Here is a 19,524-nt window from a genome sequence, read left to right on the forward strand (position 1 = left end):
CCGTTTACGAGATGGTTCCATAGGAAGCAGCTGGCAGAGAGGAGGGAGGGACCTTCCAAGAAAGGGGATCTTTCCTTTCCCTTGACCCCTCTTCTCCATTTTGTTGTTTATTCTAATCCTGAGTTTTCATTCGCGTTTGGTGATGGGCTCCACAGGTTTTTGTTGCCTCTAGACTCCTTCTCCAAATCTTGATGGAACACACGTTCTGAACAAAGCAGTGGACTCCAGGGCACTGAGAAGCCAGCAGTGCTCCGGCCTGCAGGGGACCCTCGATTCCACTGGCAGAGAGGCAACGTTTAACAGAGAGCTGTAAGACCAAGCAGGATGGGGGACGTGCTTTTTTTTTTTTTTTTTTTAATGAATGTGTATAGTTTATTTTTTTTTAAAGATTTTATTTATTTATTTGACAGGCAGAGATCACAAGTAGGCAGAGAGGTGGGCAGAGAGAGAGAAAGAGAGGAAGGGAAGCAGGCTCTCTGCTGAGCAGAGAGCCCGATGCGGGGCTCGATCCCAGGACCCTGAGATCATGACCTGAGCCGAAGGCAGAGGCTTTAACCCACTGAGCCACCCAGGTGCCCCGTGGGACGTGCTTTTTATTGCCTGATAGAAACAGATCCATGTCAGAACCCCAAAAGGGGGTTTTTGTGTTGGAAGAATAGGAAAAGAGCTCAAGTGGCCCAAGACAGCTGGGGTTTTGAGAGGCAGAGGAAAGCTGGCATGAGAAAAGGGAGACAGGGAGGTTCTGGGAGGGAATGTTGTTGGGACTAGCTATTGATGTGGATTAAAGTAGGGAAGAGGGGGAGAGTTAAAGAAGGAAATAAAAGTTGGGGCAGACAATGAAAGACCAGCTGCTCTGGGTCTGCAGGGTTCTGCCCTGCAACGCACAGCCAGTAATTTTCCTGGAACTGGTCCTATCACTTAGAGAGGAGAGCAAACCAGAATTCGGACCCTCCCTATCCATTAGCTTTGATTTTATTCACTCTGTCAACATTAAAACCTTCATTAAGGAAAGCATTTCTGGTGTGAAATGAAATGTACAGTCCTGGTACCTAAAAGACTTCCTCTTTGGTAGAATTTAGTTTTGTTTTGTTTTGTTTTTTTTAGATTTTATTTATTAGAACGCACATGAGAGAGCACTAGTGGGGGGAGGAGAGGCAGAGGGAGAGGGAGAAGCAGCCTCCCCCCCCACCAAGCAGGGAGCCCTACATGAGGGGCTTGATCCCAGGACCCAGGGATCATGACCTGAGCCAAGGCAGGCGCCCCGAACTTAGCTTTCTAAAGCGGGAACATGAATTTCTGCAGGCCTTTAGGGTTCCGTGGGGCCTGCTACCCAAACAGACATACCCTGCACAGATACTTAATCTGAGCTCCAGAAACAGCGGACGTTGGGAGAGCGGGGCCTACTGGCTAAGAAAAACAAATCATTGCTATGCATAAATAGATATTTACCCAAATATGCAAAAGAATATTGAAGGCAGGCCTTCAATATTCTCAGCTTTGGGCGCCGTCCCTCCACTGTGATAGCACGGTCACACTCTCCACGTGGATTGAGAAGAGAACTCACAGAATCTCAGCATGATTTTCAAAAGGAACAGGTCATCCAGCGCCCTTTCTAATTCCCTGAACTCTCACCCCCCGCCAACGTGCACATCCTCACACAAACCCCTTCACCCCCCCACGTCTGCCGCAAAGCTATGGTCGAATCCAGTTTTTCTCATTTAGGCTACAAAGAAAAGGTCACCGTTGTTCCCTTGGCTTTGCTTACGATGAAGAACTTGACCACCGCCATCCATAACCCGGTCCCTCCCCTTCCTGTAAACATGTGCTCAGAACTGGGGTCAGCTGGCTAAGGGAGACCGCCACATAGAGCAGAGGAAGGACAGAGCTTATGCCGTCAGTGTGTAGACACGTGAACTGATATTCTAGATCTGAAGGGATCTGTCACCTGAGTTTCCAGGTACAATATAACAATCCACTGTCAGACTTAATTTTTTTTTCGCAGGGAAAGAGAGGCTCAGGTAGGTTTAGCAGCTGACTGAAAGGCACCACAGACGTCAGAGCAGGTGAATGAGGGAGAAGATTCCGATCATCGTTGGGCATGTACTCAAAACCACTAAACCCTGTCCCTTCCAACGCCCCTCACCAGGGAAGATAAGGATGATAGTGGTTATGAAAGCTTCGAAGAAATAATTGCTTATATCCAGGAACCTCTGTGAATTGTATTAACTCGATGACTTATTAGTAATTGTCTTGCTGCGTTAGTGCTATAGGATAACAGCACTGTTGCTGTTAATACTGTATGAATGAGTAATGGGGTCTGTGGCCTTCACCGCTTACGAGTTAACAGACACCCCAATAACAGACCACAGAAGTGGCATAAGGAGCCTGTGGAGAAGGACTAGTATAAATAGCTCTTTTCTAGCATTTTAGGAATCCTACCTTTTGTCTGAGTTTTGGGTTTTTTATTACCTTTATTATGTGGCTTCTAGCTGAAGAAGAGTTTTTGTAAGTGAATCATTCTGCGTATCTGCATCATACTTATTATGCTGCATTACACTTACCTGTTACAACAAGCAAGATTCACCAAAATCAACACAAACTAGAGAAAGAACAATCTGACCTCAATGACCGGGGACAGTCATTTCAATAGTGTGGCCTCAGGCAAGTCCAGGTCTCAGAAAATAGTTCTAACATAGTTTATAACAGGAAACTTACTTTTCCTAACTGTTCACTGATTTATTTTTTTAAATGTAAAATATCCAATAAGGAACTTAACAAAGCCCTAAACCCAAGGAAATACAGTTAACATTTAAAATGCTATCTAAATATTATCTTGCTTTCTGTGCCTATGTGGACTGGATTGTTCCAGTCACATAATGGCAGGAGATAAATTTAGGTTGACATATTTTTTTCTCAAGAAGACTTAGAAAATGTTCTTATACAGAGGATGTTTTTAAAAGCATTCTCTGAAACCCAGGTTATTTTTTGGTCAGGCCTTAATAGATACCACAGTATAAGGGACAAGCCATACCCTCTTGAATAAAGCAGTAGGAGCAAGTTTGTTGTCCCTGAGCTTTAAAAAGCAAGTAAGAATTTGCCCACACTTGAAATAAATGTGTACAAAAGCAGGATAATGTCCTATTTGTTTTCCTAGAAATCAGTGGAAAGAAACTTGTCCTCAGCCATTTATTTGAGGTTGCTCAAAAAAAATAATTGATCTACTGAGGCTTAGCTCCTGGAATTTAAATAATACTTAAGTTAGCATTGGCAGTGAGAATTTTGCCTGAGGGGTAGAGAGCCTGAAGACGGGGAGCAATGGGTGTGATAGGTGGTACCTCCTATTTTTGTCTTTTGTCTGAGGCTGCACAGCTGGAACTAATTTTACTTCCCTCTCCCTGAACTTTACTCTAATTATTTGTCCCTGTTACAGTTCCCTGGTGTTGAAACCCAAGTTTTAGCTCATAGAGTACATGAGCTTATTATATGGTGGGAAACACCCCTCTTCCTTCCCTATTTTTTTTTTTTAATAGCAAATCCCCAGAGCCCAATCAAAGAATCTAATATTTACATGATACCTTAAGTTTCCTCAAGGCGCCTACCTTTACTGGGTAGCCTCTTTTCCGAATGTTACATCTGGGACTTTGACCTTAACCTGCCAGTGATTTAAGTCTTGAGACACGGCTGGCTGGGAAAGATGAAATGTGTGGGCATATATAGCCACTCCTGTGGTTGATCTTGGGACAGAAGTTTAAGAAACCTGGGGCCAAGGGGCACCTGGGTGGCTCGGTGCGTTAAGCCTCGTCATGATCTCAGGGGTCCTGGGATCAAGTCCCACATCGCGTTCCCTGCTGAGCAGGGAGCCTGCTTCCCCCTCTCCCTCTGCTGCTCCCCCTGCTTGTGCTCTCTCTCCTTCTCTCACTCTCTGTCAAATCAATAAATTCTTAAATAATTTTTTTTTAAAAGGGAAGAAAGAAACCTGGGGCCAAGAGCAGGTTATTCAAACATGTGAGTTTTAAATCTCAAAAGGTAGGGTGGCGAAATATATTCCATCCTAACTTGTGTTTTTGTTCTAGGTGTTGTGCTGCTGCTTAAGAAAGAGCAGATAGCCAGTTGCCAACTGTTGCTCTTTCCTAACAAGAGGCCTAACGTTTAAGACTTTTTTCTGTGGGTCTGGTAACCATTTTCCAAGCAGTCCATATGGCTTTGGTTAATCTCTATCCTATACCCACCACTTCTTCTGTTCCCCATACAAAATGGATTTTGATTCATTATGTTCTAGAAGACATTTTCAGTAGTACCGTTTCTTTAAACGGGCTTTACTTCTTGAGCATGTATTGTGAAAGGATTATTAATGCTTAAATCTGCTGTCACCTGTCTAATTTGCATATATCTGTGTTGTGTGTTAAACTACATGAAAACCTACAGAGAAGAGACTAGGCTCTGCTAACAACTAATAGCCTATCTTTTCCTTTGACTTGCACAAATTGAGAAATATTGCCTGTGGCAAACATAATGGCAAACTGCATTTTTAATGCTCCCACACACACTCATTTCTTTAAAAGGAAGAAGAAAGTGGATGACTATTCTCAAAAATAAAACTTCTCGGAGTACCCAGACTGGCAAGGGACACAGTAAAGGAGAAGGATTTTGGCTTTTGGAATGAAGGTATAGGGATGAATAAGGTTAGGCAGAGATGTTGAAGTTGGTTGACTGGCGAGTACGGTATTGGGCTTAAAAATATGGAGGAAAAAATACAAGGGTATCACCCCCACCTGCCAAACTTCTGGTTCTTCATGAAGAAGGGCGTTTGTTACTTTTGAGTTGCTTAAAACCTCAAAATATTCGTACTTATGTAACAGCTTGTGTACAAGATAATTGATACAAGCTTTTTGATATGGAGAGAAGCTTTAACTTATCATTAAAATCCTTTTCTTTCGCGTGTTTTAAAGCTCCCCTTAACATTCTCTGTCTCCTGTTAGAGGAAGGGCATTCTGTCTTACGATTTAAGTTTACATTTTCTATCAAAGCTCATTTAAGTTCACCCAGCAATTTGGAGTTAAAGTGAGACATCGTGATAATTGCACAGAGCAGCACAGGTTGGCCGCATTAGCCAAAACAAACTAAGTGGCATGGGAAGGAAAATGAAAAACCGTTTTCAAGTGCTGGAGTGAAAACAAATAGATACATCTTGTAGTATTTCTTCAACAGCAGTTTATAATTACTTCTCTTCAAGCCCTATTTTAAGTGGACTTAGAACAGTAGCTTGAAAAATAAACTGGCAAGCAATCCAGTTGTGTAGACACGGTGGCAGACCAAGGAAGGAGCTGCCCCGGGGGATCCTGGGCCTGGCAGTCCTTCCGAGAGCATGCCCCAGTGCCTTAGTTCTTAGGTCTGCCTCATGTTGACCATGGGAAGCCTTTGGTGGCACAGAGGTGTTTTTGTACAGCATTGTATTATTTAGCTGTTGGATTACAAATTACCCCCGAATGTGGGGCTGAGACATTTAGCATTCACAGTTCCTGTGGGTCAGGGATCCAAGGGTAGTTTAGCTGGCTCTTCTGGGTCTGGGTCTCCCACAAGGTGACAGTCTTTTAAAGGATAAGCATTCAGTTTCTGGTTTACTCACCAGATTGTTAGCCAGTCCAGTCTCTTGCTCACGCTTGGCTGGAAGTCTCCCTCCGTTCCTTGTCATGAGCCCCCAGCACTGAGAGTCTCAAGCTACAGCATCTTGCTCCATGAGCAAAAGAGATGGCAAGAGAGTGAGCGCTAGCAAGAAAGAAGTCCCGGGGCGCCTGGGTGGCTCAGTGGGTTAAAGCCTCTGCCTACGGCTCATGTCGTGGTCACAGGGTCCTGGGATCCAGCCCCACATCGGGCTCTCTGCTCAGCAGGGAGCCTGCTTCCCCCTCTCTCTCTCTGCCTGCCTCTCTGCCTACTTGTGATCTCTATCAAATAAATAAAATCTTAAAAAAAAGAAAAGAAAAGAAAGAAAGAAAGAAGTCCCAGTCTTTTGCAGCCTAATCACAGAAATGACATTCTGTCACATTGGCTGTATGCTACTCATTAGAAGCAAAAAACTAGGTCCAGCCCACACTCAAGTGAGGGTAATGGGAGGCAGGTCAGAAGCTACCTATCAAAAGCATGGTGCCTTTATTTGCTTGCCACATCCTACTGATAACCCTGTAGTGAACTGTGATGTGAATATTGTGGATATTCACAACCCTAAATATAGCTGATGGAAGTACTGATTTGGGGGGTATGGAATGTGGTCCCCTTTATGTATCAGACTGGATGATAAGTGCTGAGCTGAGCTTACCTGGGCCCCAGGAGACTAAGGAAAGAGGTTTTCAGGAATGGCTGGAGTCGGGGCGCCTGTCTGAGGTCATGGAACAGAGTGAGGATAAGCAGCCCCCATGGCCTTATTAGCATGATACTCTAAATACAGGGACCAGAGAGCCCTCAGCTTGTATTTCATTATGTGTTGTAAGGTTTTGATTGGTACTTTGTGGATCATTAGGGGGGAGGGACCCTGTGGTTTGATTTATGAAGTTGCTATTAAGATCATGGAATGGGAGGTTGTACTTGTGTTAATGGTCCCGTGCCCCTGCTCCCAGCTTCCGGACTCCTAATGTACATTTTCAGCAGTAAACTGAATAAAGGGAAATGGATTTGGATTATGAGACAAATGGCTAAGACAGGAGTTGCATTTCACATTTCAATTTGGCAATGTCTCTTAGAAAATCCATGCATATTTATGGGAAGAGTTCAAGTCTAGGTTTTCTTCACCTGTTGCAGGTTAACACATCATTTTGGTTGCTCATGCTCCAGTGTGGGAACTGAGAGAGGAAATGTTCTCTTTTGTCCCAGTTGCTTCTGCAGGCTCTGTAAAGACTCAATAAAATTCCCTTTGATAGACATGTCTGGGACATCCTCCCCCTCCCGGACCCAGCTAAGCCCATGTCCAAAGCCCTGTTGGGAGTTCACGCAGACCTCAGTTATCACCGCGATCCCTCGTGTGCTTCATATTCATGTCCCCAGCTGGAATAAGCACAGCACAAGGACAGGAACTGTGCGTCTGACACACTTTTGCCTTCCTGGTGCCTAACCGGGAAGCTGGCGCGTAGTAGGAATTTTAAAGCTTTTGAATGGATGGATGAAGCAGTTAGTAATTAATTTTCTAAGGAAAATAGCATAAGTAGTTATAAAACTTGTTTTAACTAAGATATGTTGGTCATATAAACTGGTGTGGCTCTAGAACTATAGGGACCAATATTACCTACACTCCTGAGACAAGCCAGGCACATTTTTAGTTTCTACTCCCTCGTGTCCATCAGTGGCTCTTTCTTTCTTTCTTTTTTTTTTTTTTTTTTTTGCTCATAATTGATCCTGAGAGGATTTTCTTTGTAACTTCACTTGTGTGACTGCTATATTTTTAAATTCCTCTGTCATTTGGTGTTCTTAATGCTCAGTCCACTGCTTTTTTGTTTACTTGTGACTTGCAAAGCACTTTTTATTTTTTTTTAAGTCTTTATTTATTTATTTGACAGACAGAGATCACAAGTAGGCAGAGAGGCAGGCAGAGAGGGAGAGAAGAGGAAGCAGGCTCACCGCCAAGCAGAGAACCCAATGCGGGGCTCAATCCCAGGACCCTGAGATCATGACCCGAGCCAAAGGCAGAGGCTTTAAACCACTGAGCCACCCAGGCGCCCCTGGCAAAGCACTTTTAAGATTACTTTATATCTACAAATATTACTAATTAGTAATCCTCAGCATTTTGTTCATAGTATAAAGGCATCCCACATTTGTCATGCAGGGTGTCTGGGGTTAAGAAACCTGGAACATACATGGAACAAAGCCAGACTCTTACTTTTTAAAAATCTTGCATGAAAAGTTTTTATGCTTTTTGGTTTGACTTCTGTTTCTCAGGGTAGTGAATGCAGAATCCAAGTTATACTGACCTGGCCTAGCCTACCCACTCAAGTTAGCTAGCTGTAAGGTTGAGAATTGATTTCACAAGCTTAGCCCAGAGGTTGTGGAATTAACTGATTTAATGTCATCTGCACTGTGTACTCGCAGTGAATGTTTTCATTTTTTGTTCATCAGGTTTTTTTTAAGATTTAAAGTATAATAGTCACACAGTATAAAGTGTCACGTTATTGTTACAGCTTTTCTGGTGATAGGCGAGGAGAAGTCATGGAGAAGTTAGGGAAGAGAGTTTATTTTATTTAAGTAAAATATGTATTTTTGTATGTATTTTATTATCTTAATTTACAGAAGTATCTAAGCAGCCTATAGCTGAAGTTAACTGTCCATCTCTCAGAGCTGGTTAGAGAACTCTTTGCAGTTTTTCCTAAGGAGAGCTTATCATTTATCGCTATTAGATTATTCCAGTGCGCCCTACAATGATTTTTGTGTCCTGGATTTACAGGATTTCTGCTACATATAAATCTGAAAGACCCGTGCAAACTCCCAAGTAGTTCCCCCACTAAAACAATTAAATTCTTGATGCTGCCATGAGCCTCCTGCAATCTTGCAGTATCTTTGGTACAATCCGTTCTTGCATGTGGTGAATCAAGTTCATGCACGAGGCTCAAGCTCCTAGGGAGCTCATCTCAGCTCAGAAATCCACAGAATGGCAATGTAAATATCCCTGTGTCACTTTTTCACACCACCTCTCGTGAATAATGAGACATAAACTATCTCAAGAGCCATGGTTTTCCTAATGGATTGGAGTCACCTATGTGTACTGTGTTTGTGACATACACATTTGCAGTCGGGGTCCACAGGAAGGACACCATTTCCTGGATCAAACCACAGAGTGCAAATATTGTGCCCTAAATAACACACTAGTTACTGTAAATGTCAGTAGAGGGAGTTTTTCCGACTTTGATTTAATGAAAGCCTACAGCAAAGCCAGCTGTTAGCACTTCTTAACTGCTTTTCAGAGGGGAGAGGGGGAGGGGAGGGACAAAAACCTCTTTTCTGTATACTTTAGTCTTAGAATTAAGGGGTTGCAACAGGTGTTGCAGAGTGAGACTTGGGGTCCTTTACAGCTTGATATCTTTTAGGTTGTGAATGTATAAGTTTCCCAGCACAGGGGATCGTGGAGTTTCTGGAGGAGATTCATGTAAAATTAGTTTGAAGTTTGCCTCTCGAATCCCCTCACCTAAGAAATAAGCATTTTCATTGTCTGGGCTCCCATGAAGACTAATAAAAGATAAAAATAGAGAAGAGAGAAAGCACACCAAACAGGGGTCCTGTCTTGGTCACTGAGGGGCTCACCAAACTCACTGTAAGCCATGTGAGTTTTCATTGTTGTCATCTGCATTTTCTGAAGAAACCGCTTGAAGCAAACACACAGGGACAAAAGTATGCAGCACTCCTTTATCATTTTTGTCATTTCTAGAATGTGTTAGTAAACGGACGAGATCATTAAGGGTCATACCGCCCTTCGAAATCCCTTTGACGTTATGCTGTGTGTACTGAGGGGAGATAATCTTTCCAGCACAGAGAAAGTTTACAGTCTTATTATCTTGAAGAGAAGAAAAGTTTCTTCCTCAAATGAATTATAACTTGAAACATGTTGTCATGTTTTGGTAAGCCCACTTTATTACTTCCATCCTTCTCTGTGGCACATTTTTAAAAATAAATGTACCATTGCACCATAGTGCTTTCTCAATAGCATATTGTACTTATAATAGCATGATGGAAGTTGCTGGGCTCGGTTTAGTCATATAGAATGCAGAGCCAAGTTCTGAGTAAAACCTCTAATTGAATTACCTGCAAAGCACTGACAGACAGGCTTTCAGGACAGACAAAGCTTTGCTTTCCCCAGCAAAAATAGGTCATGTTTAAGTTGGCCTTGTAACTATTTGTTACTGGTTTTTGCCAGCACTTTCACCTTGGGCCCCTTTTCCTGCAGGAGACGGGGAGTAGCGAGCTCTCTGACAGCCGGAGGGCTCAAGCATTATCTTCTTATTTTCGAGAAAATTGATAACAGATCAAGTTGAATGGAAGAGCCTTTGAAATAAAAATCCCAAGTATTTTTCTGTAGATTATACCAACATTCTTGCGTGAGTTTTTACTGTATTGAAAAGAAAAGCCGGGGATAGGAAAGTAGCCTGTTCTAGCAGTGTCTATCAATCTGAAGGGTGTTTTGTTTTAACCTCTGGGAAAAATTAGAGTATGCTGCTGTTGTTCAGCAAAGAATGTCTTGTAGAACATTTGCATTTGAAAATGAAGAATAATCTGCCGTTGCTCTCTCCTTTCTCTTTTTGTCTCCTCCACAGCCTCTGCAATCCCAGATAATGGCAGAAGGTCCTGTCTAAAGCTCAAAGTCTTTGTGAGACCAACAAGTAAGTTGACTAGAATGAGCTTCAGAGGGTGGCTTCACTGCGCATGCTTGATCGTGTGGTCTGGTTCACCGCGGTACAACTTTTTTTACTGTTAAATCCTGTGTGGTACCTGTTTTGTATATCAGCATCCATGTTTTCGTTTTCATCAAATTTTTTCTCATCATTCTTCATGATACTTTTATTTTGAAGTACACAGCAGTTGCTAACTTGTTGTTTCTTAGACTGTTGTACGTGCACAGCAAATGGGAACAATATTGGCATTTGGATACATGCCATTGATTGTAAAACAATCTCTACATAAATTAAAGGAGACAATAGAGAGAAAGAAAAAAAAAGAAAGAAATGGGAGTTTAAGGGTGTCTTCACTAACATATTTGGCTGTTATCTCTATTTTTGTTATAGATAGCTGTATGAAAACTATAGGTGTTCATGATCGTGTTTTCGATGTTAACGACAAAGTAGAAAATTCATTAGAACCAGCAGGTTAGTATGCTTAGAGACTCTCTTTTAACAAATGCATCTCTCTCTGGTGCTCCTGTACTTTTTTTCCTTTCTTCTTCTCCGCATGTTTGCATGTTATAGTTGCTCTGCTTTTGCTCATTGCTAGCGACGCTAATCTTACTTATATTCTCCCTCATTCCTCCAGTATCTTTGTCTAATGCATGTTAGATAAAATATGATCTTTCTTTTTTGGACATGGGTTTGATATAATGCAGTATCCTAATATAGAAGCCTCATCAGAATGCTAAATCTCACTACTTTTTACCATATCCTCCGAGCATGCTGGTGGATCACTGAATATTAACGGATCTGTTTTCATAGAAGACAGAAAAAAAATTCTATTGTATATGCTTAAAAACATTTTTTATATTATGTCCAAATCTGTGGATAAAAGTAAGACTGTTGCCCAAAACAGCAGCTAACTCAACATATTTAATTTTCTCTGGCAGTTTACATGCATCACTGAACTGATCTAAAGACCTTTATTACAGTTCAGATATTACTTGTGCTATTGATATCAATAGCAGTTGGTCTGGAGAAGTACAGTCATGTCGCCTGACACCACAGATTCACACACTTGTTACTCCCACAAATGGATCAGTAGTCTGTCTAGCTGAATGTGATCCTTGACTGCTGAGGCAAAAAAAAAAAGGAGAAATTTTTTTTCCTACTGCTACGTCCCACACACCCAGAACTTCCTGTCATTGAAGAAACATAAAACCCACACAAGCACTCGTCGAAACATTTACACTGTAGTGTACTGTGGGTGAAGTGGTCCGGTATGCTATCCATTTGGATATAAATTCAACAAGACTGATTTTGAGGAAGAAGAGTTCTCTATCCACTGTGCACTGAAGACTGTGTACCTTGATGCCCCTGTATACCTACCTTCCTCTGGTTTCCTCTCTTGCCCTACCTGCTTGAGATCTTACTGGTTTCCTTATCCAATTCCTGCTACCATCTCAAAGCTTAATGGAATTAAAATGATTTCTTCTTCACAGAAAGATGTGACACCCTCCCCCCACCTTATGCGAACAGAGACTTTTTTTTTAATCTATTTGTAGCAGCACTTCTCTTTTTTATGGCCCTAGAAATTAAAGGGTTGTGAAGTCCACTTTATCTTTTGAGTATTGTTACTAGGACACAGTCAGTGAGCCTTAGAGAAACTTACCCTGAGTAAATGCGGTGCCTCAGGACATACAATAGCTTTCGCACTGTAACTGACAGGAAGAGTTAGGTTTTTTTCCCCCAAGCATTCTTGTTTTTCTAAGTCAGGCATCTTACCCCAGCACAAATGGTAAGTGTGTACGATAAAGCTCTGAGAGGCCCTCTTGGCTCCCTGGGGATCACTTAGCTGCTTTAGAAAGTTGCAAGGAATGAGTGCTGACCTGGAGATACTTTAATGGAGTCCTGAAAATCTGGAAGCATTCCTGGGGCTCTTCAAGGTACCAGACTCCTCCCAAACTTGAGGACTTGACCCATGCTAGGATCTTTGAGTTAGATGGGCTCTCTTCTAAGGACCACAGAGTCTACACTCTCCTCTTGATAACTGAGACTTGCCCAGGCCTCTTCAGTAGTAGAGACTGATCCAGGTTTAATATTCAAATTTCTCAACCCCCATTCCAACGTGAGTAGGAAAGGAAGATTCTCTTACCAATAGTAGACACGCAGATCTTCATAAAGCGAACCTTACTCTATTGGAAAGGTTAGTAAGTCATGTGTAGAATGCCAGACAGAGTTAGGCATGTTGTAAATGTAAGTTATCCTGAATTACCATTTTTTAATGCAAGTTGTGGTAGAATGTAGGCATATCTTTCCAATAATCTTTTCTCCAGGTAAATTCCATTGCCTATCAAGAAAACAAGAGGCTGTTTAGAAACAACAGAATGCATGTTTTTCTTGGTCATCAAGAGATACACTTAGGACTATTCTGACATTAGGAAAATTACCTTTGAATTCAACTAATGATAAAATGCAAGATATTAAGATACATTCATAAACATGAGCATAGGTCACGGCCTTTGGGGGGAAATGGGCTCTTTTTCCCTGAGCATTTAAAATCCTTGATGGCTCCCAAATTGATGCACACAGAACTGATGGAGGTTTGCGGCAGTCCGACAGAATGTGATGTGTGCGCGCTGGGGAGTGGAAATGCAGGTGCACATCCGGAGGCATACACCCTCCTCCCGTCAGTCAAGAGTGTATTTAAGGGCTTTCTTGTGAGCATCTTCACTTAAAAAGTAAGACAGGGTTGAGCTAGGAATGCAATAATAAATTTGAGTACTTTGTCTTATTCCTCACAAAATCCAGTCCGACATGCGGCTTTACACCACTGTGGTGGATGGTGGAGTACAGAGCTAGACTTTTATGAATCCAGAAAGCCTGAAAGGATTCCACTGCATGTTCTCGGCAATGTGTACTAACTCACCTGTCTTTGGAATGTATTTGTCTTTTTTGTTTGCTTGCACACTCTGCCTGCCAGTTTCCTATCATTAGGGATACAGGATGATCTTAGGGCGGACATATGCCACATAATATGTTCCAAAATATCGCTAGTGTTCTCTCAGTTAACCATAGAAACCCTCAGACTGTGGAATCCTGGAGGCAGGAGGCAAGACTCGATTTGGTTTCTGAGGAGGAACATCTTCTTCCTTCAAGCCACATTTACCAGCAGGAGTCTTAGGAAGTCTCTGATGGTTAGATGTCATTTCCACTGGAACAGAATTTGCTTATGAATTCTTCCTTTGAATTCTGAAATTGCTCAGATTTACCCGATGACAGCCAGTTTCTCATTTTGCTCCTCAGGGGCTGTAGAATCTTCCAACATTGAGGCCCTGTTAGAATCAAAGGATGCTTGGTAGAATCCTGAGCCAGGACCACCATGTTACAGAGAGCAGAGAAGAACTGTGTGGTCCTAGTGGGACAGATTTCCCCCTTTGAGGGTAAAATGATATTTACGGGTTGGTTGCTTAGAAAAGGGTTACTTCCCCAAATCATCCATGATTAGAAGACTGAAAAGGACATGTAACCTCTGCTTCACTTGTATGCAAAACAAAAGCTTTCCTCCTCTCAGTGTCCCACAAGGTCATTGACCCTGTCTTGTGCTGCCAGGAGCAAGGGCTGGCCCTTGCTGAGCATCCTGGAAAGACAGAGAAGGCAGCTCTCCCTCCAGTTCACCTGAGTACCTATTTAGTACTAGAGTACCTTTTATCAGTACACATCTAGACTTTACAAGGAAGAGGACTGGGTAACTTGGTAGTAAAAATAAGACGGAGAAGAACCCAAGAGCTGGTGTAATTTCAGGTGTATGAATATAAATGGTATTTCAAAATGACATCTGTAAGCCTCAGGGTTTATGGTTTTTACAAATTAAACCCGAAGTGCTCTAATATTCTGATTGACAACGTATCGATGCTCTTAAGGTGATTAGGATTTTAATTTCAGGGCTTTTCAGGACATTTATGTCTAATTCCTGTTAACTACAGATGTAATACATTTGCCAGGCTGAAGAAGAACAGAGGGAAGCGTCCACAAGTAATTGGCACCATCGTGGGGGGGGAGGAGGGGCTTATATAGTTTCTCCTCTGCATCAGTTTAACTTTGCATTCTTGCTTCCTAACCTTCTCTAGTTTTTTAAGACAACCGCCACCCCACACAGGTTAGCTCAGGTCCAGGGGAGGAGAGCAAATCTGACACAGGAAGTCAGCAGCTTCTACGTGAGGACAGGCTCAAATGATAAGAGCCCTCCAGGGCAGAAGCCTTAACATGGAGCAGTAGATCGCTTAGCTCATGTTGGGAACGGAGGTCAAGAACAGAAGCAGCCTACCTGCGCATATCGGAAGCAGGGGCCAGCCCCTGTGCCTGAAAAGTGGTCAATTTCAGACAAAGAATAGGGAGTGTGACAATACGTAGTGAAAAAAGAAAGCATCCTTGTTGTGACGTTTGGTGTGAAGACATAAATGAGTCTGAACCCAACGGTCCATGAAGGGGTTCTCAGTGGGTCATGCAGGGAGACTTAGGGATTATCCTTTGAGGTCTACAAAACTGAGGAACATCACGAGTCTCACTTGTCTCCACTCTCTGATGTACCATTTAGTGAATACAAGATGACAGTCTCTGAGCTTTTACAGGAAGGTCCCCTGATCTACCACCAAACCCCACTCCTGGGCCCCAAGAATACGTAGTTCAGAGAACATGTAGTCGGAAAGGACAAGTTAAGCCAGGAGGAAGGAAGAAGACAGGCAACACCCGAGCAAAGCCTGGCTGGTAGGCAAGCCTCTCATCTATCTTGGGGTACTAATTGCTGCAGAGTTCCTGTTTCAAAGTTAAGCCTGTTAATCATGCAGATCAGGAAGGCTATCCAGAGTCAGAGGCAGCCTGGTAGAACACTTTATAGCTAAATAAAAGAAGCTTACCTCACTTAATCCATTTTGTTTAGAGAAAAATTTGCATCCATGCCTATAATTTATGTGCCAAGCTTCAGCCTGATAAAAAGAGTCAAGTTCAAGTAATTTAATCCTGGAGATACAGGGTTTGTAATGGACATAGCACCATCATTGATTCCCAATTGTAGGCAAACTAGTGGGCACCATTTATTGAGGTCTAGTGGGCATTACATATAGTTAATTGAAAATGCGGTTCTGGCAAATAAATAAATAATAAGTAATGCAGTTTTGGCATTTAATTTTTCTTCCTTGAAAATTCTTGTAGGTAACCAACCACATAGCATTCAATACTAATCCTATGAAATAGGAGAAAAGAGGAACCACTGATCAGCTACTAACATGCCAATGTAACTAACCACCCCCCCACGTCACTTGCTTCTCCATAGCATCCTGGGTTGACAAGAGACATTCAGCTATCTCAGCTGCGTGCAAGGTGTATTTGCTAGCAAACCAAAGTAGTTCACATACCAAAGGCTACAGTATGTGTACAATTTTCCTCTCAGTTTTTAAAGAACGTAATAATATTGCCAAAAAAGTCCAATTTTCTCTGCTTCTCCTTTGTTTGCTGTAAATAATGAGTGATTATGCAGACATGAAAGTCAATGGTGGCACAAGGTTCATTACCCTACTTTGCAGAGGGTGGCGAGGTCTGTTAACAGCAGGCTGCTGCAAGAGAGTTATTAAGGATGTGAAATCTCATTGGAATGTGTGCTTTCTATTTGAACAGATGACACCGTACATGAGTCAGCCGAGCCATCCCGCGGTGAGAACGCAGCACAAACACCAAGGATACCCAGCCGCCTTTTGGCAATCCTACTGTTCCTCCTGGCGATGCTTTTGACGTTATAGCACAGTCTCCTCCCGTCACCTGTCACAGAAAAGCATTAGGGTCTTGGAACACCAGAGATCCACCTAACTGCTCATCCTAAGAAGGGACTTGTTATTGGTTTTTTGGCAGATGTCAGATTTTTGTTTTCTTTCTTTCAGCCTGAATTCTAAGCAACAACTCCGGGCCAGGAGGGGCTAAAGTAGTTGCTGCTCCCCTGCCCTACCCCCACCCCCAGCCTTTGCCCTTGACTTCTCTCATCCCTTCCAAATTAAATGGACTCCAGATGAAAATGCCAAATTGTCATAGTGACACCAGTGGTCATCAGCGCCTGTGCATTCTCCTCTAAGAGCCCACCTCCGTTAGCGTACTGTGACAGCAGTATACGGACAAGGAAGAATAGCGGCAGATGCGGCTAGTGATGGCAATGCCCGGGAGGGTTTTACTCTCCCGTCCAATATTTATGCCTTCTCTTTCAGGACTGTAAGATGATCGTGCAGGGCATCGTGTCGCCATGTCAAGTCCAGAGGGGAGGTATTAAGAACAGATACAATATTATACCCTTTCCTCTAGGAGTATATAAATGAACAGGCTTCTAAAAGGTTGAGACACTGGTTTTTTGTTTTGTTTTGGTTTTGGTTTTTGGGGTTATTTTTTTACAATGACTGTCTTAAAGCACTCTTGACAGCAAAACTTGTGCTCCACGAAAGAAGCCTTTCCCCCCCCCCCTAGAAAGCAGGTCGGGTGCGGGAATGCTAGCTAGCACAGAGCAAGGGTGAGAAGAGAGAAAACTAGGTTTGGTTGGGGTGTGTACGTGTGAGTGCCTCTAATTTTTTTGGTGACTGGGCAATGCACACCAGGTTTTTTTTTTCCCTTGGAATACAGATCACCATGGTGCTACAGTTTTTTTTTTTTTTTTTTTTTAAAGAAACTCAAAGAGGCATTTTTATGAATAAAGTGACCTTCCCCAAGGCTGACAAGCCAGGGTTGATGAGTGTATAATGGAATAGCTTTGGATACTCCTCTGGGGGACAATATGTACCAAGGAAAGGAGGTCAGCGGCCAGAGGAGATGTGATTTGGCTTTGCTGGAGCGCCAATGTGCTGTGGCCTTTCCCCGACTCCCACCCTAGTACCCATGTTTTGCTCCACACTCCACAACTACAGGGGCTCGACACGCACCCCTGTCACCAGGAGAGTCAGTCAGCACTACTTGGGAGGGCTAAAGGGAAATTTGGAATAAAAATTCCAAAGTTTGGAATAAAAAATTCAAGTGTTGATTTTATATTCTTTCCCTTTCTGACACAGCCTGAAGCATAGGGGGAACATGTGTTTATCTGTGGGAGATAAACAAGATGGAGTCCCAAAGACTTTAACAAAATATTTTTTTAAAAATCCACTAGAATAGAAAATACATTATTTAGATATACTTTATGCTGAGAGTGAGTATATATGCTTGTCCTATTTAAACTTGTGAGAAAAAAAGTGGTATCCCTTGATACATTTAGAAATATAGGGGGCTATCTTGTTTCATTGTGGGGGGTGGGGCAGAAGGAGAAAACGCAAGATGACCCTGTTTGAGGAGTCTTAGCATGGCCAGCAAGGGCCATTTCCAGTTGATTACCAGGAAATACAAGCCTTGGGGGTTACTACTGGTGAGGCTGTCACAAACTTTGAACTCCAAAAGCCTAGACAGGGAAAAGTCAGACCAACGGAAAAGAAATCTAGCCTTTTTACTAGTGCACGACATGTCAACAGGAGCCATGCCTTTCAGAACAGAACGAAAAATAAATCCAGTGATTACGTGATATATGACAAAATTGGAAGCGTTCCGGCAAAATAAGTCTTTTAAAAAATAGACATATTTGTTGGTTGGTTTTTGTTTTTGTTTTTGTTTTTTAATGTCTATATGAAAAAAGAGAGGGGTCGTATTCTGGACAGACTTCACGAGTGGGAATTTGCTACGAATTGTGACTAGTTCTGAATTAGAAAAATGTGTGAATGAAAGGCAGCTGTAAAGGGACTTGCACCCTGGAGAGTTGTACACATGTTGAAATGTAATCTGGGCTTACCTGATCCATTTGGAATGGATGTTACTGCTGGGTCTCTTCACACTTGGAACCACGGGAGTGGGGTTGCCAGCCTCACAGACACAATCAGTGCTGCTCCCCCAGACGTCAGGAACTTCTCTGGAGTGGCAGAGTCTTGTCACAGAAGGCAGCCACCATTTCACTGAAACAAAAGTTCACAGCATTGGATTCTTTTTTCCTTTAACTCTTTATATGCTCAGTACTCTCAGTAATATCCAGTAATGCTTCGTTTTATTAATAGTTACAGGTTTGTCGGTCCAGTGGGATTTGAGTGGGGGTGGGGGGAAGATACCTGCTAAAATGGATCAATAGTCAGAACCAAAATAATACTGCATGTTCTATAACCACAAGGAAATCAAATGATCCTGTAATGATTCCAGTTAGTCATAACTACATTAGCAGTGCTAATTTCATTTTAGAAATGGTGACTTCTGTGGTTTTGCTAGCATTTGTCTCTAACAAATGATAAAATAATTACTCATGGCCCTCTCTGCCACTGTCTTTCATTTTTCACAGTGAAATTAGACCCCTTTACTTCATTATGCCACTACAAATTAAGTTTAAAAAAAAAAAAAAAAAGCAAGACTATCCACACCAGTAGACAGTGTGCTTCTCTACCTTTAAGTGATGTAATTGTAGGTAATGCTTGCCACGGAGTTTCCAAGAAAATGATGGGTATCAGACAGTCTTCATCTTGTCCAGAAATTGCTGGTGGCCTTGTTATGGTGGTGTTACAACCCTCTGGGGGCTTAGGAGGATGTCGATGCAATTTTGTAGCAGCTTTTAATTTAAAAACAACAAACAACAACTCAAAAGTCTGAAGGGTGGCCTTAGCTGCCTCTCAGCCCCAGTAAGTCAAACCCCAGCGACCTTTGCCCCTGGTTGCCAAGGGCTTCGCAACATGAAGCAGGGAAATAAGGATCTGTCTGTTTAGTGGATACCGTGTATCCTTTAATAGACCAGGTAACAGTTCGTGTTAGTTTAGACTATTGTTTTGTACTGTACTTTCTTGGGTGGCAGAGGAAAGAAAACATTTAAAAAAAAAAAAAAACTGCGTTCTTTAAATTCTGTATTATTAGCGACCTCTGTTGTATATAGTGTTTGATAATAAAGTATTAATTTGATTCTTATGTCTTTTGTAAGTGAGAACAATAGTCTTTCAGGATACAAAACATGCATTGAGGCTTTGAAACATCCACTGTATACGTAGCTGAGAAGAGTCACCAATGGCTGAGACCGTGCTCCATACAGGACTCATGTGCGGTCATCGCCCTCCCAGTCGTTAGGACTCCACCATCTTGGGACCTAGAA

The 19,524-nt window shown here is 42.4% G+C and overlaps 1 protein-coding gene across 3 annotated transcripts in view; it reads left to right on the plus strand.

Annotated features, from left to right (window-relative positions):
• EFNA5 (ephrin A5) overlaps positions 1 to 19,249 on the plus strand; it is a gene marked incomplete at its 5' end in the record, with an annotated part of 275,191 nt that extends 255,942 nt beyond the window's left edge. For 2 of the 3 annotated variants that reach the window (XM_080803661.1, XM_080803663.1), the window contains 3 exons: positions 10,287 to 10,352; positions 10,755 to 10,835; positions 16,026 to 18,775. In XM_080803661.1, the coding sequence (XP_080659787.1) occupies positions 10,287 to 10,352; positions 10,755 to 10,835; positions 16,026 to 16,147 (269 nt within the window). In that variant the 3' untranslated portion in view covers positions 16,148 to 18,775. Of the gene's footprint in view, positions 1 to 10,286; positions 10,353 to 10,754; positions 10,836 to 16,025 lie in introns of all 3 variants that reach the window. The other variant, XM_080803662.1, reaches the window with a different exon arrangement.
• Positions 19,250 to 19,524: the final 275 nt, after the last annotated feature.

Source organism: Martes martes (genome assembly GCF_963455335.1).
Source record: "Martes martes genome assembly, chromosome: 5".
NCBI lineage: Eukaryota > Metazoa > Chordata > Mammalia > Carnivora > Mustelidae > Martes > Martes martes.